Source organism: Euprymna scolopes, chromosome 26 (genome assembly GCF_053919585.1).
Source record: "Euprymna scolopes isolate OS-2025 chromosome 26, ASM5391958v1, whole genome shotgun sequence".
Taxonomy (NCBI): Eukaryota; Metazoa; Mollusca; class Cephalopoda; order Sepiida; family Sepiolidae; genus Euprymna; species Euprymna scolopes.
In genome coordinates, this window is record NC_136507.1 from 85,184,748 (window position 1) to 85,211,601 (window position 26,854).

The following is a 26,854-nucleotide window of genomic DNA, read 5'->3' on the forward strand; positions in this document are numbered from 1 at the left end:
GAGATATTTGTTCATATTACATTTGCATTATCCCCAGAAAAATTAAGGATTGCATGATAATTGTTGTGTATATAAGTTTATTATATTATGTTTTCTGTCAATATATATATATATATATATATATATATATATATATATATATATATATATATATATATATATATAAAGGAAATTTGACTGTGAGGTTTCGTTCTATCTGGACTCTAAAACGGATGGCCATATATCTTGAAATTACATGAAATGTACTTTATGTGCATGGCAGTGTGCTTAGATAAATTTTGTATAGTAATGTCTCTGATAAATGTCGATAATCAAAAAAATCTTATGAAAGACTAAACATGCGATTTTGAGAAAAGTTAACGTATTATACAACCTAACATCACAAGCGCATTCGAGAAGTTTTTTTTTTTACCGCACAGAAAGACCCGGTATATAAATCAACAGAAGATCCTTGGATATGACAGGGGCGCATTCGTAATGAATGTTTCTGTTTAAAGTATAATCGAACCGCGATACTTAACGTTTGCAGTTTAAACATTAAATCCAGTTTATATCACCGCACATGTAGAACGGCCTGGCATCTAAAATAAACAGTAGGTTCTTTGATATAATAAGGGTGCGTTCGGTATAAAGTTTTCCTTTTTGTGTACACATGAACTATGACACTTGAAATTGGCATTTAAGCCACTATATAAAAATAATTTCATAAAAACAACAATAGGTTTTCTATAGTGCAATCAAAACAACAATTTATTGTGGACTATGTCAGTGCGGGGAAGCATGCGAGTTTTACCCCTGGCGCACCGCAGTGGATCCCCAGTAAGAGTAGGCAAGTAATTGATTTAATTTAAATGGCAATCAAATATGAGAGTGCAACGGGTTTATTGATCTACATTCAAGCCTGGACAACGTCAGGCGCCCCTGTTAGTTTATATAACATTTATTTTCTCTCATATTACTGCTATCACATATATGCAATTAAATAACTATCTAAATTTCAGCGATGAGTTCAAAAGTGGCGTTTTTGCTGAATTTTACACAGTCTAATGCTAAGTATATATCTAAAGATAACTTTAAACTAAACCCGAAATCTGACAGGACGCTTGTCTAAGTAGAAACGACTGCTTTAGCGCAGCACTGAACATGATCTTTTTAAGACTCATTTTTCAATTAGCGGATGTGCTCTTCTAGAATAGAACCGCATGTATATTGGTCCAAGTATTTTAAAGGACCCTGATTTATTTGAGTGACCCCTCTTTTGAATATTTTTTTTCGTTTGAGACGCAGATTCGATAGTCGCCTTTTAAGTGTATTCCTTTTCTATTACATGACTAAATTTTGTTTCCTATCTATAGATTATTACACTAAATCGTTTTGGCCGCCATCAACTTGACAACCCTTCGAAGGAAAGTGAGATATTAGAAATGGCTAATAAAAGAAAAAAAATGAGTGCCGCTGCAAGGCGCTAGCACCATTTTGATTAGATCTGATTAAAATTACACAAAAACATTGCCCTCGCTTATTAGCTGTTGCTAATCTAATTGAATCAGGAAGAGCAGCCAGTGTGTTTTCAATGCAGATCATCACCAGCACCAACCGCAACAACCGTTATCACCACAACCAGTACTCCCAACACTGCTACCACTGCTCCCACCACAAGCACCACGGACATCACTGTTATCACCTCACCGCCGCCATCACTTCCACCACCACGACCACCGCCGCCGCCACCGCCTCCGCCACCGCCGCCGCCGCCGCCGCCGCCACCACCGAAATCACTGCTCTTACGACCGCAGTCGCCACCACTGCCGCCAACCTGCATCACTACTATTGCCACCGCCGCCGCAACTAATACAATCACCACAACTGCTACTATGCCACCGCCACAACTACTGTCACAACCACCACGATCACCCGTCATACAACCGCTACCAAAGTCACCACCACCACCACCACTACCGCTGCCATCATCTATGTGTGGTCGATGCAGAAAACCATCACATCAACCATCACCACCATCGCCACAAACACCACAGCTACCACCACTGACACTGCCGCCGCAACCGTATCGCTGCCACCACCACCATCGCCGCCAACACAACGACTGCAACCACCGCCAGTGCCACCAACACAATAGATACTGTCACAACCACCAGCATCACCACTACTGTCACCACCACCACCAACAACAACAACAACAATATTACGCCCACTACCACTGCCATCACCACCGCATTTGCCAAAACCACTACCGCTTCCATTGCCAGCAGTAACCACCACTGCAACTGCCATCACAACTACTGCAATCAGTACCTCTACTACCACTGTCATGTCATGTTATGTTCTAAATTTATAATACAACTGTATTTCTGTATACATTTTGAAAAACTGCAGATTAATCTTCCAGAAATGACGTTACGGTGTTGGTGGAGGGGAACAAAGTACATTTATAGTGCTTTTATATGTGCTCTTGAGGCTTTTAGGAATCACCAAGCTTTCTTTTGTAGGCAGGGGTAGGGGGGAAATAGCGTTCGTTTTGTAATCACAACGCTAGGCTTATAGAACATTATTTTCTCTTTCTTTGTTTTGTAATTGTTAACATGTTATGTCCGTACCTATATGAAAAAACAAACTTAGCAGTAACGATAAGAGAATCTTTCCTGTGACGTAAATAATAGTTATTAAAACCAAACATCACGTCTAATCTTTGAGTAGTACAACTTTTGATGAATAAAAAAGATGCTTCTGCAGTATAGCCCCCATAAAAATAAGGACAATTTGTGTTACGTACAAACATAGCACAACAGAAAATTACATAAAATATTCGAATAACTTTTTTTTTGTTTTTTTAAGAAATAAGGTACTCGTATAATAACTCACTATTTAATTTCTTATTTTCTATGTGATATTTTTTTGGTGTGGAACCCATAGAATGGAACGAAAAAAGTGTCGGACTAAAGTAAACAACACTACAAGTTTTTAAAATGATTATTAAAACATCAATTCAATAAACTTGTAAAGGTGACATCTATTAAATATAGTCGCCTTCAGCCTTAATCAACGGAACTGGGAGCATGCTTTTTCCGCAAGCGCCAGTGGCAGCTTGGCGAATACTCGGCCGATGGCAGTGATCAGGATGGCTTTGGTGTTGTGGGAGGTTAGGGAAGTGATGTTCTTAAAATATGACCAAACGAAGTAGTCCAACGGGTTCAGATCGGAGGAGAAGAGAGTCTGTGAGAGATGGATACACAGTTGTAGAACTCCTTCTGAACGTGTGGGCCGGCACCGAGTTCTGCTGCTACACCTAGGGTCTGCCAGCTGTCACATGATTGCACCAGGGTATCATAACACTCTTCATCACATTTGGTGACGCGGGTGATTACTTTCAAGCCGACTTCGAAGATATGAGATGCATGATGTCGCCCCAAACCACACCAAAGATCTTAACAGTGGGTGGAAATTGTTTGCATCATTTCGAACACTTTCCTGTAATTTGTGGCGATCTAATGATGGATTTTGAAGATGCTGACTATGGTCCTATTGTCATAACTTTGATAGGTAGAGAACATGAGTTATACAAGGGCTCATCTCCAATTTCGCTGGTTCAACATTGGGTCACTTTCAGACATGATAGAAGGCTCCTATCGCTCTTGGGATTTGTACACTACTGGCCAACTAATAGATGGTCTGCAACAAAGAGAGAGTACATAGAGCACCTGGGATTTCAGAATGTTCACCTATTTTAGTACTAACCAGGCTCAAAATTACTTAACTTCCGTGATCTAACGCGAACCGGTATATCAACGTTATTATGCCGAAATGACATGCGATAATACAAGTGTTCTATAATAAAGCCGGTGATACACAGGCTCTTGTTAGATCACGAAAGTTTAACAAATTAAGCCTCGTCAGTACCAGATGGTTTACTCTTTGCGAATATCAGGCGTTGTATTTAGGAGAACGTTATACTCTTCCTGCAATAACTACAAAGAGAACCCCGCTAAACTACATCTACATGCGATTGGTGGTATCCTGTGAATTTTGTATTTCCATGAAACTTCCTCGTATATAAAATGCTGATTCAACCAAACTGTAGGTTAGTCGCAGCTGACATATCTAGCATGACATTATTGTTTTATATCATATGTGATACAATTCTACACAATAGTCTTATTAGGTTGTAAAAGATAAATGAAGGCTTATTCATACACTTTATTGCAAACACTCATGGGAAATATTCATAAGTAAATAGTGTCTTAAATAAAGACCAATAAAAAGGATCAATTATCGTTAGACCTTTGTCTCGTTTGTCGTCTGTAAACTGAAAAGCGATCTTAGGTCTATTATTAAATATCCACCTAATCTTCCTGACTCTATACAAAAAAAAAGAAATATGATGTACTGGATTTGAATTGGATAATTAATCTACTCTCATATTACAAAAGAAGATTTGCTGATCAAAGCGAATAATTGATATTCTCAGTATCAATTACCCATCGTTTTTATATATTATGATCTAAATATCGCTCGTAATATGTCTAATTCGTAAGAATTATTAACATATCATTTACCCAAAAAAGCCTTTTAGATACATTATTGAAGAAATTATTTAACTGTAGATATAACACCTCTACCTGTATGGGAGTCAAATATATTCAAGGATGGAAAACTAACGCTACATTTAAGAGCGCATTGCTGAATATTTCGCAGAAAATCGACCTGAAAATCTACTAGGATTTTTTATTTCTGAGATGGAAAAAAGTGTTTCCCCTTTTTGTTTGTTTTGTTTAAAGATCCCACTAAACAAAGGAGCCAAGTGTGACCGTTTTTGTTCGATACCATTATCTTCGCACAAGAAATTAATATAACTCTTAAAATGTAAATAATTATCTCTCGTTTGTTTATTTAAATGTTTGGTTTAAATAATGTCAACTTATATATATATATAAACTCACACACACACACAATATATTAACAAATAAACCTTACTGGTGAAAAAGTCCAAACAATCAAAATAAGTTTATTTGTAGGATGTCTTGTGCGAGCCAAAGTAAATCTGGTATCAACGAATGGCTGCTCATAAACCGTATGTCTTTTAACCGTTTAAATTCTTTATACTGTACTTGGTACAACTTTTCTAATGATCGAAAAAACACATTTTCAACAATTTTATCCATGATGCAGACTAGAAGGAACGTAATATATCGATAACTTGCTGGAACGTAATATAACAGGGTCTTCGGAAAATATTACCCTGTTTAATGTGATCGATTTCAACATAAAGAATCGTATTTTTTTCAGTTATGCAGTTGGAGAATAAAACAGTCGAAATATTTGACAGATTTCTTGATTAAAACTTTAAAAGAGATTTGGTATTTCCTTATTAAATATCGACAACATTTAAAACGCCATCCTTATTAAAACCCTTATGCTATATTTTTATGACTATAAGCAGAGGCTTTTTTTTGTGAACACAGAACAATGTTGCAGCGTTGAAAATACGTTACATTTTGCCTATGTGATATACGCCATTGCTGCGCCATTGATTTTTTTTAACAAACACGATCTTAGTAATCTCATTATATTAGAGAAGATAACTGAACGACTCCCACGCATCCAAAATATTTGCTTATAACTAGGATGCCTCCGTTCAGTCTCAAAAGACAAAGGATACCCCCTATCAGGGAAGCTGCGCATGTAATTATGAGGCAAGGGTTTCGCAATCTTAAACAACACCTCACCTGAATCGACACAGCTTGAGTCCAGTGGAAAGAAATCCAAGACGACTGGAAGCAATGTCGAGATAAATAGAGAGCACATACAGCAAGTCTCAAATGATCACCAATCTAGTACAGGCCAGGCTCATCTTTGCTTAACTTCAGGGATCTGACGGGAACCGCTGTATCAAACGAGATTACGTCGTAACTATTTGTTTATGGCATTACTATATTTAAATACGTATCGGAATAAAAAGAGATCCTGAGCCTATGACTTCGATTATCATTTTAAAAGCCAGATGACTTCTGCTTTTCTTTGTGCCAATTATCAAATTATGCTTCTTCGTTTTGTTATCGCTATTTTTCGACCTTCATCTTTTGTCAGAATTTTTCTTGAACACATCATTTTCCCTTCTTACTTTCTATGTCCGTATTAATTAGGTGAAATTAATATATTATTTTTTACTTTTACACGCAATGAAATTCCCGACTATAACTGACCACTCATTCCCTACGTTTTTATGGATCTATTGTAACATTATGAAGTAGTTTATTGTAAATTGTGTACACTGAACAGATAAGACCAAGATAAATTTAAACTAAATAATAAAAAAAGGCTGATTATTTTTATGTTTATATCGAAAAAAATAGAAACTTTAATATAAATTAATATTCTGATTCTTGATTAGCATTCTAAAATTTTACTGGAATTCAATTGGCCATTTCTTGCAGACAACATGCAACCCTTTTTAATTCAGTTAATATTCCTGGCAACATCACAGAATTTTATCGGACATTTGGTCTCTCTTATTTTATTTGTATTTCTATAGTTCGTTTAAACAGTTATTCGGTGTTATGTCATTATTCGTAAAAAAATAGTGAAGAATACATTCTGTGAAAGCATATTTTTATCTGTTGTAATAGATACCTAATAGCAAAACACAAGATCCCATTGTTGGAATCATGGTTAACTATTAGGTTGGTACAAAAATAATGTCGTTTTTTATCAGATATATATATATATATATATATATATATATATATATATATATATATATATATATACGTTAAAAAACATTATTTTTGCGCCAATCTAATATTTCACCTAACATGTGTATCTTTTATGCTGTATTACCTCTGAATAAAATGCATTCCCATTGAGACATAATGCGCAGCTGGGACTAGAGGGCAGAATTATATGGGCCATTCTAAGTGGGGAGTTTGATGGCAAAGGATTTGTTTATATAACATTTAGTGTTTTTAGTTCAAATATTTTACATTGTTCTCTTTAATTTTTTTAGTTTTCTATACCTTAGAAATGCGATATATTAATTTTACGTGTTTATTTAAATACTAATTTCTGATAACTATCTTTAATAACACAGAGTTTCAACGAAGTCATTCAACAGAATAGCAGTTCCACCTTATTTGTAGCTTTTTATATAATATATTAAAGAAATAACGTACGGCAAGACGCTAGAATAGCTAAAGCGTTTTACTAGTATATGGTTCGATGTTTAATTTTATGGATTTTTTCTATCTCATTTTATGAATTTTGTAAAGACATCTAGTTCTCACTCAACTTGCTGTCGTTATTAGTTAATCAAATATATTAAAATGTTTCATTCCTTTCTTTCTAAATCACTTATTTAATGCATATTATTTCCATTTCGTTAATACCGCAAAATTACATTGAAAAAAAAAGTATTAATTTCAGCGTACCTACGGCCATATTTTATAGCTATCGCCTTTCTTAATTTAAGATGTAATATAAATGAAGCGATTTATAAAAGAAAATAGCGAGGATATTCTACTTTTATGAGATCAGTGTGAGGGATATTCAAATTAAGGCTGTAAATAAGCGGCTAGGAGACCCTTTCTTTTTGTCGTTTTCGACCTTAACTGCTTCAACATTATTTTTTACAACGTATTCGTCTTTGAAAGGAGGTTCAACAACGGTTTCTCATTAGCTTCTACTTCCACGCTGTGTGTCAGTTGTTTACGGTACTTCTCCGTCCATTGCGTTCAGCTTGTATACATTAATGCCAATCTTACTCCACTTCTTTTGCTTCATTAATTTTTGTGGTTGACTTTTTTCTGTTTTTTATTCAGTAACAATCCGAGCGAAACTTCGCTTGTTTATATTCTTCTGTGTTCAAACGCTCTTTTACTTGTTATTGATTTCAGTGCTATTATCTCAGAGATAATTCGGCTATTTTATTCGATTTTCATCCAAAGCAATTCCTTTATATTCTTTTCGTCTATCTTTCTTCTTGTTTGCGTATTGCTTTATATGTCCGCTCTTGCGTATATGTGAGCAGCATTGTCTCATGATCCGTCGGCTATTCTGTCACATTTATTTTGCAATGTACATTCATCGATAAACGCACGTTTTAAATGGACGGATCTTATTTAACGCGTGTCATAACAAATGTATGAGAAACTCTGTCTGTAGATTTTCCTAGCAAGTCAGTTCCTTTTCTATGTACCTCTAAACTAGTGTGTTGATATTTTAGAATTTTCACACGAATGTACTTAATTAGTTCGGCAGTGTTCGTAGATTGGATTTGTATTGGACCGTCTTCGATAAGTATCGATACTCGCTACTCCAAAAAAAAAAAAAAAAACTAATGAAAAACGAAACAGGCGAGTTATCATGATATACAACCTTACATCATAAGAGAATTTGAGAAATTTTACACCGGCACAAGCAAGTATATGAAAAAAGTCAAGTATATGAAATATACAGCAGATTCGTTTTATGAGATGGGCACATTCGCATGGATGTTTCTGTTTAGAGCACAATTGATCCACGATACAGGACTTTTATATTTTTAGTTAAAACTCAATTCAACATATAAAAATAATTTTATGAAATACAAAGTATGTTTTCTACTGTGCAATGCAAACTACACTGTATTGTAGACCAAGTCACTTTGAAGAGGAATATAAAGCTTTTTACTGGTTAATTTGGTTCCCAACTAGAACTGGTAATCAAGCGATTTGATTGAGAAATAGACGATTTCTCCAATTTTAATAACACACAAATATAAGGAGTTAAACATTTGTTAATCGCAATTCAATCCTGGGCAACATCGGATCTCTCTGCTAGTTCTCTATGATATAGATTTCTAAGTCCTGATGAAAAAAGATAGATGTTTCCCAAAGTGTGACGTCTATATTTTCAATTACCTTGATTTGGATATATGACCAAGCTAGCCCTAAATTGAATGCATTCTGAGTTAGAGTATGGCTGAAATTGGGATGCAGAGGAAAAACACAACACACAATCAAATCTAGTTAAAAATTCGACCGAATAAATAATACAATTTAGTGGAAATAATGAGCACTTTTGTAAAGAAAAAAACAAAACAGAAAAAAAATTCCAAAATCTTTATAAATATAAAAATAATTGAAAGTTATAGAATATCAATAATGGAAGTAAATATTTAAAATCCTGTGCGAAAATAAAAAAAAAAAACGCGGAGGAAAAGACAACAGAAAAAAGAAAATATATGGGAGCACTAAAACTGCATAAAATCACCACTTATTGATGTAGCTGGTCACGGAGAAGTATATGGATCTAATGGAATACTACGTGGAAAAAGGATTGAATAAAGTGTCCGTGATGCGATGGGTGTAGGAAAAAGGGGGGGCGAACGTGGAAGGTCAAGTCAGTTGTGCATTCATCGCCAACTGAACAGACAAGATGGGCTTGGCATCCTTTGGGGTAGAAATGGCAGCGAGTTTGGCAGTTCCATTTCGCTATGACCTCGGAATCTTCACAAATTGATTGTTAGACAGGAAAGGATGAACTGCGAATAGAAAGAAAGAATGACGACACGTGAAAGCAAAGCATTGCCAAGTTTTGAATGAACCGATTATCATCCAAGAACTATGAAATAACAAAAAAATATAAACGTGGGCAAAAAGACAGCAAAAACTGTGGAGTATATATATATATATATATATATATATATATATATATATATATATATATATATATATATATATATATATATATTTCGTAATGTGATTGGTAATTTTAAAATCAAATTATAATTAAATCAAAAATCCGTTTCATAAGAAGGAACAACAACAAAATCAATTATTTGTACGATCGTTTCGGAAAACAGTGTTTTTTTATTGTGGTAGACATCAAGTTACGGACAATAATTATTACATATATTTTTTATCAAACAAGGTTTCCTCATCAGCAAATATTGGGAAAGGTTTTTATTAAATGTAAAAGACACCATAAATAAGCCGTACATTAAAGTAAGGCAGATGTATCTGGAAAAAAATAAAATAAAGGTATGGATTTAACTTCATAAGAAAATTAATATGGGTTAGAGATAGAAATAAAATAGAGTAAAATTATGAATATAAATTTGGTTTACGTACAATATTATACATACATACATACACAAATATATACATGCATATATATATATCAAAAAGTTCACCCACACATATATATACATATATATAAATATACATATATATATACATAAAAACATACGTACAAATATTTACCTTTTAATTTTTCGCCTTTTGAAATCAGGAACTATGGTTAAAGTACTCATATAGATGCTTGCTATAGCTTTTCAGCCTATGAAATGATAAATTTTCAAAAAGAACGCTTGTGTAATAATTTTTTCCGTTAGCGTACTTTTGATTAAAGGATGCCAGGGTTTAGAATTCGAAAGAAATTGGAGGATAATGTTATTTGTATAATTAAATAATGCAAGGGGGATAATTGGTCATATTTCTTTAATTAAAGAATGCAAGGGAGATAATTAGTATAACTTAATTTATTATAAAGAAATTCGAAAGAAATTGGAGGATAATGTTATTTGTATAATTAAATAATGCAAGGGGAATAATGAGTCATATTTCTTTAATTAAAGAATGTAAGGGAGATGATTAGTTTTATTATATAATTATGAAAAATATTGTAATCTATTTTATTAATAAGTAACTTTTAATGATTTAAGGTGGTTTATATTTATTAAATTTAAACCAACGTTTATGACTGCATGTGAATATTAGTTCCTCTCTCGAATTTAATAGGGTGGTTGTATTTTTTATATCTTCATATTTCAAAATTTTTAGGGTCTCTTTTGTACATAGTGCACAGAATTTATATGTATATATGTATACATATGTATATATATAATTATATATATATAATTTATATACATAATTATATATATTATATAATTTTATATATCTTTATAATTTTATATATATATATAATTTTATATATTTGTATAATTTATATACATATAATACATACATATATATATATATATATATATATATATATATATATATATATATATTGTATGCATATAGTGTGTGCGTTTTGTTTTTTGATCCAACGAGGGGATGTGATGCATCTAGTGTGTTAGGTACAAGTTAATGTTAAATCTATGCTTGCATGTCTTCTCGCTTTCAGCCAACAACGCTGGCTAACCACACGGTGAAAAAGGAGCAACAATGCATAAGTCTTCCCTGCCAGTACATAGCCTCTCCGTCATCAAGACTCCTACAGTGCCTCCACGTTGGCTATACATAGTAACTGGGTGCCTTGCGGCCCAGGCTAAACTTGTAGGAGATCTCGGAGTAGTAGGGGCCCCCAGAGGTAATGTGTTATGCCCCACCGATGTGTGGACATGTCCTGGTACACTACTAACTCCTACCCCCACTGTCTTGTGGGTTCCCTTGGTTGGGCGAAGACTAGGAGAAGCAACCCCAAAATCAAACACCACTGCCTGGTAGGCTTTATCACAGCAAAAGGCTAAACGATAGGAACTCTGATTTCAAATCCTACCGCTGCCTTGCAGTCTTCCTTAAAAGGCTATGGCATCTTATCCAGAAAGAAAAGGCGTAGTAGCGAACACGATAGGGCCACTGGCAACCTCAATGATATTACTTTCGGCCAGAAGCTGCAGCCTACTCTGCTGCCAGTGATCACGGGTTCGCTCCACCGGCCATGAGCATTGGAGGTTCAGAGGGTGTCTATCTGATGCGCAACAGATACTACACCTAAACTGCGCAAGCAAGTTAGGAGCCAAGGTGGAAAGTCCTGTGGCGATTGAGTGAAGATAACGATGACAGGTGTAAGAGCTGGGAGCCACTAGTCCAACCCCTGCGCAAAGGCGGCCGGGTGTGAAGGTCGCAGGTTTACCGAGTGGACGACGATACACTGAGGTAGCTGCACGGATGACCAAGCAGCCCTGTTCAGGGATAGCACTACTTACCCTGAAAGGCCACGCCTCTGTAAAAGGTGAGGTAAACAAAGCTCATCCAAATACCATCTGACTGTCAAACCGCGGGCAGTGGATTTCCAGTGTAGCGGTAACAACAACAGAACAAGAAATAACAGCACTCAAGACTTGAACATCGCTACATGGAACGTCAGTGAATTCGATGGATTTACACAAAACAGACCCGCCAAAGATGTACCACACTCTCAGTTACAAAGTCTCTGAAAGAATAATGACACCGCGAATCACCACATCCCATAACCGTAACATCACCATCATCAACGTCTATGCACCGACAATAATTTATCCAGAAGAGGAAAAGGAGGTATTTTACTGTCAGCTGAAAGACACCATAGCAAACGTCCCTGCAGCGGATAAGCTAGTTCCCCTACGTGACTTCAATGCTAGAGTGGCCATGACTACAATACATGGAGCCCTATTCTCGGAAAGTTTGGAAAGGGAAATCCCGATTCAAATTGAGAACTGCTGGCCGGGTTTGTGCACGGAGTTTGAATTGGCAATTACGAACACTTACTTCCAACATTCGGATAACCATTACTACTCCTGGGAACATCCCAGGTCAAAGAGATACCATCTCCTGGACTATGTCATCACAAGAAGAAAGGGCCTCAAAGATGCAAAGAAGACAAGAGCTATGAGAGCACAAGATTGACAAACAGGCCACTACCTAATCATGGCTACCTTCAAGTTCTCCATAAAACCTGTGTATGGCGACAACGAAGCGCAAGAGAAGGATAAACACATCAAAGCTCAGAGATAGAAAATGGCAAGAGATTACAACTTGCAATCAGCTCAGTATTAGAACAAACCACCGATGATTCTGATTTACCAGAACAAATGTGTGACATAATAAGCAGGCCTGTATTTTCCGCTGCGGCAGAGGTACTTGGTTACACAAAAAAGTGGAATGCGGACTGGTTCAATTAGAATGACCAAGAGATTAAAGATGTAATAAATGAAAGAAACCAAGTATTAAAATCAAAGCTAAGCAACCCGACTAGAGCAAACCAGAAAAAGCTGAAACAAGTGAGGGCAGAAGTCCAGAAAAAAAAAAACTAAGAGAAATGGAAAACACCTGGTGGATGAAAAAGGCTGAAGATATGCAGATGCAAGCCGAGGAAATCAATTTGGCAGGTTTCTTCAGATCACTGACGAAAGTGTATGGGCCTAGAGCCCAGATGACTAACAAACTCTTCTCAGAAGATGGAAACACCATACTGACCCAACTAAAACAGAAAATTCAAAGATGGCAAGAGTACTTCGGCACCCTACTGAATGTGCAATCAAATACGGATGAGGAGGTCTTCAGCCACATAACAGTCTTCCCTCAGCAGATGGACCTGAATGACACACCAACTCTTGGGGAAGTAAGAAAAAGCAATTGACAAACTAAAATGAAGAAACCTTCAAGTATTGACGGCATAACACCTGAAGTATACACGTTCGGTGGAGAACAACTCCTGAGAAAACTTCACCAACTAATAGCAAAATGCTGGCAACACGAAACACTGCCACAAGAATCCAAAGATGTTATGATCATCCCAATCTACAAAAGCAAAGGTGATCACAAAGACTGCAGCAATTCCCGAGGTATCTCTTTGCTGACCATTGCCTGGAAAATAATGGCTAAACTGGTGCAAACATGGCTAGCCAGACTGGCGGGGAAGGTCCTAACAGAATCACAGTGTGGATTCAGATATGAAAGATCTACAATAGATATGCTCTTCAGCTTACGGCAGATTCAGGAAAAAACCATTGAACAGTATAGGGAGCTCTACATAGTCATTTGTAAAGCATTTGATACAGTTGTTGTGGAAGGTCCTTAAAGTGTTTGGATGCCCTGATCACTTTGTGGAAATTATCAAACAATTTCACGAAGGAACAAAAGGGAGAGTTGTAGTAGAGAATCTAGAAAGTTAACTCTTGGAAGTAAACTACGGCACCAAACAAGGGTGCGTACTGGCCTCCACACTGTTCATCCTATTTCTGAGCCGTCCTAATGCTGCTCCATCAAAGCATCGAAGAAGGTGTCTTAATCCACACACGCTCGGATGGGAAACAGTTCAACCTTGCAAGACTGAAGACCAAAACAAAGACAAGAAAGGAGCTGATAACAGAACTGCTGTTCGCATCGTATCACTGCTCTGGTAGCTCACAACCAAGCTCAGATGAAAAGGATAGTTGATACCTTCTCTCAAACAGCTAGGAAGATAGGCCTACAAATCAACAAAGGGAAGACTCAAGTGATATATCAGCCCTCACCAGATAACAACATCCCGCAAGAGCCTATAATAACAAAGGGGCTTAAAGTTGTTGAAAACTTCAAATACCTTGGAAACACTCTAATCACTGAAAACCGTGCTGACAAATAAGAAATAAGCTGCAGAATTCAAAGTGCATGTGCCTCCTTTGGCAAGCTAGAAAAGAGGCTCTGGGCAAGTGATGATATCCGGCTAGAGACGAAGTGCAGACTCTACAAAACCATCGTCCTGCCAGCCTTACTGTACTCAGCAGAGACCTACACTCTGTATAGAGAACACGTAAGGAGATTGGAAGCCGTCCAACACAGACCTGAAAAGGATCATGCAGATCAAATGGAGTGACTTTATACCAAACACGGAAGTTCTCAGGAGAGCAAACCTAAATAGTGTGGAAGCTACCCTTGCTACTATGCAACTACGATGAACCGGGTGCATTACTAGAATGGAAGAACACCGAATTCCAAAGATGATCTTCTACGGGGAATTGGAAAATGGAACCCGCAAGTTAGGAGGTCAGAAGCTTCGCTACAAAGATGTAACAAAGCGGCACCTGAAGGCAATGAACATCAATGTCGAGAGTAATTGTCTGTATTTTAGAGATGAGGTGTTTTCATTGATTGAGATTATCGGGCTGACTTCCTCATCAACAACCAAGGTGAGGAAGTCAGTCCAACAATCTCAATCAATAAATGTCGACAGTTTGGAGGAACAAGCCAAAGAAAGGAGTGTTTAGCTGAACAGTCTCCTCAAAGGAAAGAAAGAAATAGAGAGAAAGATTTGAGAAGCCTTAGAGCTGAGATACTATAGACGACACAACCCTGGCATCCACATATGCTGTGCCTGTGACCGGTAGTTTCACACAGAAAGAGGACTGTGTAAACACCAAAGAATAAAGCACTGAGGCCCGACAATTCATCGTCAAGACTGGCGGACTGCATGATGATTATGATAATGATGATGATGATACATATATAATTATATATATATATGTTTATAAATATATATAATTATATATATATAATTTTTTTATATATAATTATATATACAAATATAACTTTATATTTATATAATTTATAAATATAATTATATAGATATTTTATACATACATACATACATATAATTGTATATATACGCATTATTATATATATATATATATATATATATATATATATATTATATACATAATTTTACAAATATAAAAAAATACCTTTATATATATAATTATACATATATATATACGTATACATGATTATATATATATATATTATGCACACACACACACACACACACACACATATATATATATATATATATATATATATATATATATATATATATATATATATATATATATATATATATATGAGCAGGCCGCCCGGCATTGCCCGTTTTTAAAATACGCTTAAGGCTGAATTCGAAATTATTATTAGATCATATTGGACCTGATACATAGTAATGATTTAAATAGCTAACTGAAAATGAACAGACTATATATATATATATATATATATATATATATATATATATATATATATATATATATATATATATATATATATATATATATATATATATACGGAAAAGTAAAATGTTGTAAGTTCATAACCACAGGCCCCGCATATATATTCATTATTATGACACTATTAACCATAAAATCGCGTAGGATTTTCGCAGATTTGTAGTTGCATCAATTCGTTATAATAATATACTAGCCGCATTTGTGAAAATGTTACAGGGGACTCATTCTGCAGATGTTCAGTGTAAATGGAGACGCTTATTTTAACTTTTGTGTTTAAACTGAAAAAAATATGTTTCTAAGTCAGCACGAATACCCGGAACAAACCCGGTTATTTAGTACGCTTAACTTTTTATATTTTACTTTTTGTATATTTCGTATATATTATTATAGATTAATAAATGATTTAGGCATAAAATGTACATACTAAACAGGAAACATTAACAACCCACGCGGTAGCGCAGAAATACATGGGTTAGGAGCCAGACACGGGGCAAACCCTCTCGGTGCTGATGAATCCGTAGATTTTCCCAGGTCATCCGTCTAGAAGAAAGAACACTCTGAAGCTAAACGTAATAGGAGGAACCCCTCTCCAGTATTGAATGACATCCTTCCCAAATTTCCTAGACATGCTCCTGATTATAACTCCTAACCCATAACCAAGCTTCTAAGTAAATACTTACTAGCCATAGTCCTATACATTGACTTAAAGTAATCTATAATGAACAGCAACCATTAATATCTCTTTATTAAGAGATAGTATTGCAATAAATATTACACAAACTAAACCGGTACTCATTGAAATAAAAACTTCCGGATATTAAGAGAAAGGCGAAGTCATTCTCCTTCGTTGTAGTCTAAAGACAACTTACTCAAATTACTCAAATTGTCTAAAATTCCATGCATTCGTATACAATACTACTTATCCATCCATCTATATTGAACTATACGTACAGAATATGCAATAAGCTATATCTATTAGGTAAAACTGTACTCCATATCAAATGTTCTCTTGTATCTATACTGAGCATATCTTATCTTTCAGTCTTACTAAATATCCGGGTTGGGCACCAAATCAGAATTTCTAATAGCAAGTAAATCATACTCTAACACTTTATCCTAATCCTAAATCTACTAAACCATATCTAACCATACATTCCTAAACTTACAAAACTATATCTAACCATACATTTACTCGTCTCTCTCGATCCAATACTGTAGCAAATTCAGTTGCTTCCACTGCATGAATTTTTACCTATACCCTCTCCCAGTAAAAATGAAAATGGAAAGCATAATAATGCCCTTTTTAACCACGTTTGAGGAGTGAAAATTTTCTGTAGAAGGTAACCTAAATGCCCGATTTTCTCAGTAGATATTAACCTAAATAACCAATAAATATTAACTACGCATGCGGGGTCGCAGAAATACCTGGATTAGGACCCAGGCGCTGGGCGAACCCCCTCGGAGCTGATGGACCCGTAGGTCTTCCCAGGTCATCCGTCTAGGAGAAGGAAAACTCTGAAACTAAACCTAGGGGAGGGAGGCCTCTTCAGTCCTGGACGACAACCTTCCTAGAGCTGGTGACTCAAACAAATCACCGGTTGGCAAACCTAAACTGCTTAAGGAGGAGATGGACTCTGCCTATCGCCCGGTTTTCATACTCCTTCTTTGCCTATTGGCCAGGCGCAGAGGTACTATCACAGGGACTCGTCTGAATCACACAGTGGTTGACCTTGTTTCCTGACTAGGGCAATGAACGCCGCTTTTCCCCACTCCCGCCACATCCCATCCCGCTAAAATGGACACAGTGAGGTGCTTCAGTGCCATACATGTCGGTGCAGTTGGACTGGGCTGGCTTTGCCTAATGGATTGAGGGTACTGGATTGACAGTTCCTGGCTGCTGTTTCCGACTGGTAGTACAGGAGCCCAAACTCTTCGGTAGCGCTTAGAGCGGCTGCTCCATCAACATTTGAATAATATCGGGATGTTTGTAGTGCAATGTCGTGCATGGAAAGAGATCCTGCACTCATCCCCGGTTGGCTTTCCTGAGGCCACAGTCCTAGTAGATCGAGGGTCAGCTGATGGTTTACTTGCGCTACATGCCCGGTGTTCTGCATAACCACTTGCACAGCACCCCTTACCTAAACTGAAATCTTTAAGAAAATGACACTACAATCTAAAATTACGCTTAAAACAGGACACAACTCAAACAAAACCAAATTGCGTCGTCCCTTGAGGCTTACACTTACGAACATCCGTGTGCTTAGGACTAATTTAAATAATGTTGAAGCATTCCTCCTAACAAACACCCCGGATATCTTAGCTCTAAGTGAGATTAACATACACTCCTCCATCACCTCTAACTACTTTAACGTGCCCGGATAGCTCCCAATCTGCTGTAAGGACTCTGACAGACATATGCATGCCCTTGGAGTCTATATTCGAAATACCCTCATCTTGACTAGAGAAAGAAAACTAGAATCGTACGATCAAGACTTTATGTTCTTTGGACTTAATATGCAGCATAATATTAGTTATTTTATTTTCTCTACCGTTCTCCCTCTACCCAGGACTGTACATTAATAAACAAATTCTCTGACGGCATAAATACAGCACTTTCCCTCAACACTAGCGCACAAGTTCATGTATTTGGAGACTTCAATGCCCACCACAACAACTGGCTTGCATTTTCTACTTACACAGATACAGCTGGTAGCACAACACATAGCTTTTCTATAACACATTCACTATCGCAGAAGGTTACGTTCCCAACCCGTTTCGCTTACCAGCAAGAGCAACAGGCATCACTTTTGGATCTGTTTCTAACCAGAGTTTCTGATGATTGTTTTACGAACGCCCACAACCCACTTGGGAATGCTGATCATATAGTGATAATAGTTGAAATCGCCCTAAACTCTAGAACCCAAATGGAAGAGCCATTGCTCACATCAACGAAATATTATAAAAAGGCTTGCTGGGAAGTCTTCAGGGATCTCATCGGAGACGCCCCATGGCGAAATATCTTTTCACTTCCTGCTAAACAGTGCGCAAATAAGACCACTGAATAGTTCAAAACAACAATTGAAGCAGATGTTCCCACGTGGAAATTTTATAGGAAGCCCCACTCTCCCCAAGGGTTTACTTTCACATGTGCAGCTGCCATCGTGCAAAGAAAGCATGCGTAACGCATATTTAACTTACATAAATCCAATTCAAAAAGACAGAAGTATATAGAAGCCAGAAATATCTGTAAGAAAGAAATAGCGATAGCTATGAGAGGATTTACTGAAACCACCAAAAAACGCATCGAAGCACAGAATTTAGGAATCCGTGACTTCTGGAAAATCTACAACAGTGTAGTAAATAATGGGCAATCAATTATTCCCCCAGTATCCAACACTCATGAAGTTGTTTGCTCAGCAACCGAGAAGGCTAACATGCTTGCCAGTCGGTTTGCCTCCAACTCCACAATGGACCCTGCTAACCACCCTTTCCCGGACTTTCCTTTGCAGATAGACGTTACACTTGACGATCTGAAAATCACCATTTCTTAGGTGCATGTTATCATAAAATGTATTGACACTTCAAAAGCATGTGTACCTGATCTCATCCCAGCGGTGCTATTAAAATTGCTCTGCCGAAGTAGCGCCGGTTCTCTCCAAACGTTACAAAAAATGCCTTAATGAATCTTGCTTTCATGCCTCCTCCCACTTTTTGGCAAAATATTTGAGACTATAATTAACCAAGCTCAAGTCCATCACCTTACAGATGCTAAACTTCTGACCGACCAAGAATATGGATTTAGACAAGCCCGTTCGACAGAAGACATTCTAACTGAAATCTCTGAGCGTATATACCATTCACATACAAAGCAGGGGAGGGTAGAGCGGTAGCTCTAGATATATCTAAGGCTTTTGATGGGGTATGGCATGAAGGTCTTCTCAGGAAAATCAGATCATAAGGTATCACTGGAAGAATACTTAACATAATTACATCCTTCTTAGATAAGAGAAATATCCAGGTTGTCCTCGATGGTCGTACATCTAAACAATATGATATAAATGCGGGAGTGCCTCAGGGGTTTATCCTTTGACCTCTATTATTCCTAATATTCATAAATTACCTCCCTGACAAATTTTTTTGTGAGATGGGTATATATGCTGATGATACCACGCTCTATAACAGACACGACAAGAACACAAATGGACACATATCTAAAGAAATGGCAGAAACACAAGAGGATTATCTCCAATCTGTAGTGGAATGGGGACAAAAATGGATGGTCATATTCAATGCTGCAGAGACTAAACTTGTTTCCTTCAATAACTACAAGAAATATTCTCTACCACTAATAGCAATGGCCAAAGTCTCTTTATCTGAAAGAACATCTTTTAAACTCCTCGGCGTAACGTTCACAGGAAACATGAGTTGAGAACAATTACATTGCCAGGACCGCTACGAAAAAGGTAGGTTCTCTCTACCGTGCTAGAAAGCTACTAACGCCCGAAAGTATCCTGTACCTCTATAAGGTCACCATTCACCCATGTATGGAGAATTGTTGTCATATTTAGTCCGATGCATCTGCTACTAGTCTCTCTCTCTCTCCTAGACAAAGTTCAAAAGAGAGTCGCCAACCTAATAGGTCCTGAACTGTCATCCAAGCTTCAGTCTCTGTGTCATCGACATAATGTAGCATCTCTCTGCCTGTTCTACGAGTACTTTAATGGCGAATGCTCCGACGAACTGCAAGCACGTGTACCCCCATCTACGTAAATACCCCCGACAAACCCGACAAGCAGTAAAATCCCACCCCTTCACAGTAGAGATACTTAAATCCTTAAAATAAAAACTCATGAAGAATTCTTTGAAGAATTATCTATGGCAAAACATGGAAGCACAAAACAATTTAGCAACCTGCGTGTACGCGTGATACAAACAATATCACACCCGCTCTCGTATTAATAAACAGATTATATTTATTCTAAGAAACGTTACACTCCAAACTACGCTTAACTTTACAGTTGTAATAAGCCTTTTCTCCCTCATTAATATTTTCTGCTTAAATTTCCATCGTAACTGAGGCTTTTTCAACATTTTTTACAAGTATGCCACGATCACGGTAAGTTTTTTTGCATACATACCTTTCATACTATCATAGTTTTTTTTTTCATTTTTCGATCTTAAAATGCTGATCGCTCCCTGAAAATAGTTCTACTAATCCTATTGGCCCACTGTTTACGTTTCTAGGAATGCAGGAATATCAATTTCATCTCTTTTCATTAAACATTCACTCATCACACTAAACAACGTCCTATTGATTAACTGAGTACTTACAAGTCCAACAGTTTCGCAAATTTGATCTACTTCAATCCAAGACTATACGCATGTAAATACCTTATTAATTAATTTTTCCTTCTTTTTTTTTTTAAATATTTTCTCTTTGTTTAGATGCCTAGGCTGTTAGACGCAAATAGGATTACCCAGTTCGATTGCAATGCTTCTTATTAGACATGCAACTGTTCTCATGCGGACAGCCCTTATACTTATTGGTCAATTAGCATACAAACCTACACAATTGTCATTAAGCTTTCTTGACAGAAATCCTACACCCATATTATTCAGAAAAAGTTTAACCAGCTTACGTTCCAATTACCAACTTACACATACGGAACCTGATATCCGACTAAATACACGGCTTCTGATCCATAGGTTTCGCTCATCAAAAACATTTTATAACCTCTTTTTTATGTCATCTGACCAAATATTATTCTAACTACAACTAGTGTTCTTTTTTATTTGGATTACTGTTTGAACTTTCGCTCATTAAAAGAAAACTCGGACACTCACATTACAACAGTTGTTGCACATTTTAAATAAGTTTAGATACCTTCCAAGGATGTTCCTGGTTACTTCTCTCGTCTGTTACATTTGTAATTATATTGGATAACACTTTTGTTGTTGGTTTGTATTTTATAGTCGCATACACTGCCGTAAATATATATTATTTTTATCAATAGTAGTAGTAGTAGTAGTAGTAGTAGTGTTTTCGTATTCGTGCTTGCAATATTAATTTTATTTGGGGTACTCTTGATGATACTACAAAGTGGAACGATAACATTATCGTCATAGAGAATACAACATGATTCCAGTTCTGTTTGATGACAATCGGTTTTCGTTGCGTTTTTCGTTCCGACCAATTACTATTAGCCCATGTGGTACACATCACAAGAGCGATACCAGCCTTTTATTTTGAAAGTGACAAAATGTTCAAGGAGCGAGATCGGATATGCGTCGCTATACAACTCATGCTCTCTATTGATCAAAATGATGAAAACAGGACCATTGCCAGCACCCATAAAATGCATCGCTGAATTGTCGCAAATAGCCGGAACGCGCTCAGGGTGATGAAAATAAAGTTTCCGGCAACGGTTATGGTCATTGGGGTGGTTTCTAGTGAGGACCCCATCATACCTCTTCACATCTTCGAAGTCGGCTTGAAAGTCAACACCAAAGTGAATCTGGATGTGCTGAAGAGTGTGGTGATATCGTGATGCAGTTATGTAGCCGTTGGCATTCTCTGGATGTGGAACCAGGACTCGCCGCTGGCTATGTTCAAAGAGACCCTGTCATGGCCTCCACAGGATTACTACAATTTTATACTCTTCTCTTACTGTTCCCATGCTCCCCCATCCTGAACCGGATGGGCTATTTCGTTTGGCCATAAATCAAGGACATCACCACCATTACATTCCACCACATCAAAGTCAGCTTGATTGCCCTCATCCGCTGAGTATTTGCCGAGCTTTCGCAGGTGCTTGTGGAAAATACATGCTTGCAGTTCTAGACCCTACTGCGGAGGTAATTGAAGCTAAACGCGGTTACATTGTATAGATTTAAGCTTTGCTACATGATTCAGTTACATGATTTGATTATTTCAATACAAGTTTTTAAATAAAGCCGTAGTGGTGCTTTCTTTAGGGAGAAACTTTTATCGTTCCCGCTTGTAAATCTGATATTTTGCCACACCATTCGACGACATGTTTCAGTTGTTTACATCCGCTGGGGGATGTTAAACTTTCTTATATTTACTTTTATGTCAAAGTTGCGTTCAATGAGCGGAACATTTTTTTAAATTATACTAAATAGATGTATGGAAACTAAAGCCGTTTTCAGGACTGCCAGCAACCATTGTAAGAAAGTAATAAGGAACGCAAGAGAGTTGTATGCTCAATCTGTTAAGTCCAAAGTAGCTGAGCAGCGGCTTGGTTCCCACCAGTTTTGGCAAATAGCAAACAGAATCCTGAACAGAAGCGTGTGCTCCATCCCAACTATTATCAATGGACCTGAGGTAATCTCGTCAGCATCAGACAAAGCCAAACTCTTTGTCAAGAACTTTGCAGCTAATTCTACCCTTTGCGACCAAGACCGCCAACCCCCAATATTTCCTCCTGTATCAGAAAACACGCTATGTGATATACGTATATCTGTACATGATGTTGCCAAGCTAATCAAAAACCTTGATTCCAGTAAAGCAACTGGCCCTGATGGTATTCCAATTATAGTACTCAAAAAACTTCAACCTGAACTAGCGCCCATACTTACAAAACTGTTTAAACGTTGTCTTAAGGAGAATAGTTTCCCATCTCCCTGGAAAATCTCATCAGTATGCCCTGTATTTAAGAATTCAGGTGATCGCTCATCCCCCTCTCAGTACAGGCCAATAAGTCTCCTGTGCGTCATGAGTAAGTTGCTAGAATCTGTGTTAAATACAGAAGTAATCAAACATCTCAACAAAAATAACCTTCTTAGTGACACTCAATATGGTTTCCGTTCTGCTAGATCTACAGAAGATGTCCTTACAGTTATATCGCATAGGATTAGCAAATCTCTCGACGGTGGCAATCTTTCTAGGGCAATTGCTCTTGACATATCTAAAGCCTTTGATAGGGTATGGCATAAAGGTTTACTTCATAAGATCGCTAGCTATGGTATAGCTGGAAAAGTCTTCTCAATTATTAAATCATTTCTTTCTGATAGGTTCATAAGAGTAGTAGTTGAGGGGTAAAAATCAGAAGCTCTCAGTATTAATGCCGGTGTCCCTCAGGGATCCATCCTGGGCCCAACTCTTTTCCTGATCTACATTAATGATCTTCCAAATCATATCCTTACATCATTTGTAGACATTTATGCTGACGACACTACCATTTATGGTACCACATCTAAGACAGTAAACGACCAAGTACTCTCCAATTCTCTCTCCTCTGATCTTGAGCATGTAGTACAATGGGGAAAGGAGTGGCTGGTTACTTTTAATGCATCTAAAACCAAGCTTCTCTCTTTACATCATCAACATTTTAATCCACATTTGTCATCAATTGAAATGAATGGCTCTCGTCTTCAGGAGGCCTCAAGTTTTGACAAGCTTCTGGGCTTGACCATTACTCCTGATCTTAAATGGAACACGTATATCAAATCTGTTGCCAAGGCCGCTGGAAAAATGGTGGGATCTTTCTATCGATCCAGTAGATATCTCACTGCTGATGCTATTCTCTATCTATATAAGAGCCAGGTACGTCCAAGGATGGAATACTGTTGCCACATCTGGGCAGGAGCTGCTAGAAAGGACTTGTCCTGCCTTGATAGAGTTCAAAATAGACTTCGTAGCCTCGTAGGAGATGTCCTTTTCTCCTCCTTACAACCTCTATCTCACAGAAGAGATGTTGCGAGTTTGTCTCTGATGTATCGTTATTTTCATGGAAAGTGTTCAACTGAGCTTCAATCTATGGTCCCCCCTCGCCAAACTTTCACAAGAAACACTCGTCTAGCTGTAAACACTATCAATAATTTCCCCCACTCTTTATCTGTGCCTAAACCTAAACATAGATTCCATGAACAAAGCTTCTTTCTTAGAACTGCACGCCTGTGGAATTGTCTTCCGTTTTCCTGCTTTCCGGCTGACTACAATATGGTTGTGTTCAAGTCTAAAGTAAATAAGTTCTTGATGAGCCGTTCCATATAAGTTATTAAATTTACCAAATTTTCATTACTAATGATTACTATATTGACCAACTTCTACTGTACACTCTTTAACCCTTATCCTTGAGTGGCCTCTGGGCCTTGATAATGTGGTGATGCCTTTGTAAAAAAAAAAAAAAAAAAAAAAAAAAAACTCAGGTTTACGACGGACACCACGTCGTATACGATTTGTATTACTTATTTGAACATTATTCTTATCTTTATTACTAGTATTTTAGCCCGGCGTTGTCCGGGTGTTTGGAGGTGTGTGTTGAGCAAAAAAAAAAAAAAATGGAAAGCAGGCCCGAACCCGTACAGCGAAGGAGGAAAAGAACGTAGAAAAAACGTGACGTCTTTGCTGTTACGACCACCGTTAAACCGCAGGTGATGTAGGTTTAAATTAAGGCTAGACAATCGAAAAGAGGGAATGACTTTCGAAAATATCAGCAAAAAAGCAACTTTTTCGTATAGAAAAGCGTCAATTTGAGAGTGAAGATAGAAATGTTTTTAGTCAATTTAGCTTCAAAACGATACTGATCTTATGAAAATCTGTCGCCTCTGTCGAAAGTTTTAGGCAGACATGCAAACATACATACATACATTTATATATTCGTAGCTCAAATTTTTTATCCAAACCGATTAAAAATCTTGCCTTATCTCTGAATACCCTTTATGTAAAATTTCAAAAGTTTAGACCATAAATTATGTGAGGAATTTATTAGAGATTGCAGAGGTCAATATTTTTTAAAAGTTTGGCCCCTTAAGATTTATTGCTTTGAACTAAAATCAAGTTATTAAGTTAGATCCCTGTCTAAGATAAACTATATCTATAATTTCAATTGTTTATACCCAAAATTGGCGGAGAAATTGGGTATAGGTCTCAAAGGTCGAATACTTGAACTTGGACCCCTTAGCAGCCAAATTTCTGGCCGGAAACTGGTTAGAAATATTTTCCCAAATCTCACTACCCTGTATATCAAATTTTGAGTCTGTAGACTGAAAATTGATACAGTTGTTGCGTAGGAACATATACACAGAAAGACAGACAGACGCACACACACATAAACACACACACACATACACTGACACTTTAACTTCTATAGATATACTAGTATTTCAGCCCGGCGTTGCCAGGGTGTTTGGAGGTGTATTCATAAAGAAAAAATAGTAGTAGGAAGGTAGGCTCGAACCCGTACCGCGAAGAAAAAGAACGGGGGAAAAACCTTATGTGTTTTCTGTTACGAGCCCCGAAAGTGACGTAGGTTTAAATTAAGATAATCGAAGAGAGGGGGTGACTTTCGAAAATATAGGTGAAAAAAAGCGACCCCTCTCTTTAGAAAAGTGTCCAGTTGAGGGTGAACAAATGAATGTTTTTAGCCAATCTTTCGTCATTTGTCGTCTGAAAGGTCGAGCTCAAAAACGATACTGATCTTTTGAAAATCCATCACCTCTGTCGAAAGATTTTGGCAGACATGCGAACATACATACATTTATATATTGATAGCTGAATTTTTCGACCGATACCGATTAAAAAGCTTGCTCTATCTCTGAATATCTTTTATGTAAAATTTCAAATATCTAGGCCAGAAATTGTCTGAGTAAATTGGTAGAGACCGCAGAGATCATTTTTTTAAAATTTGAGCCCTATTATGACTCCTTAACATTTATTATTTTCGGCTCAAATCAAGTTATTTAGTTAGATCAATGTCCAAGGAATCTATATCTAAAATTTCAATTGTTTATACTCAAAATTGGCTGAACAAATTAATAGAGTTCTCATAGTCAAATCCTTGAACGTTGACCCCTTAACAGACAAATTTCTGGCCAAAACCGGATTACAAAGAATTTCCAAAGTATCAGTACCCTGCATATCAAATTTCGAGTCTGTAAACTGAAAATATACAGATTTTTTGCGTAGGGAAATGTACACAGACAGACACACAGACACACACAGACAAACGAACACTTTCACTTTTATGGATAAAATAGCATGAATTCCCGGCGTTGCCTGGGTAGTAGGAGGTGTATGTTGAGCAAAAAAAAAAAGATCAA

At 37.0% G+C, this 26,854-nt stretch overlaps 1 protein-coding gene across 1 annotated transcript; it reads left to right on the forward strand.

Annotated features, from left to right (window-relative positions):
- Positions 1-12,182: 12,182 nt before the first annotated feature.
- LOC145247842 (protein CFDP2-like) lies at positions 12,183-12,662 on the forward strand. The gene has a single exon (XM_080109466.1). The coding sequence runs from the start codon at positions 12,183-12,185 to the stop codon at positions 12,660-12,662; it is 480 nt and encodes a 159-aa protein (XP_079965592.1).
- The last annotated feature ends 14,192 nt before the right edge of the window (positions 12,663-26,854 follow it).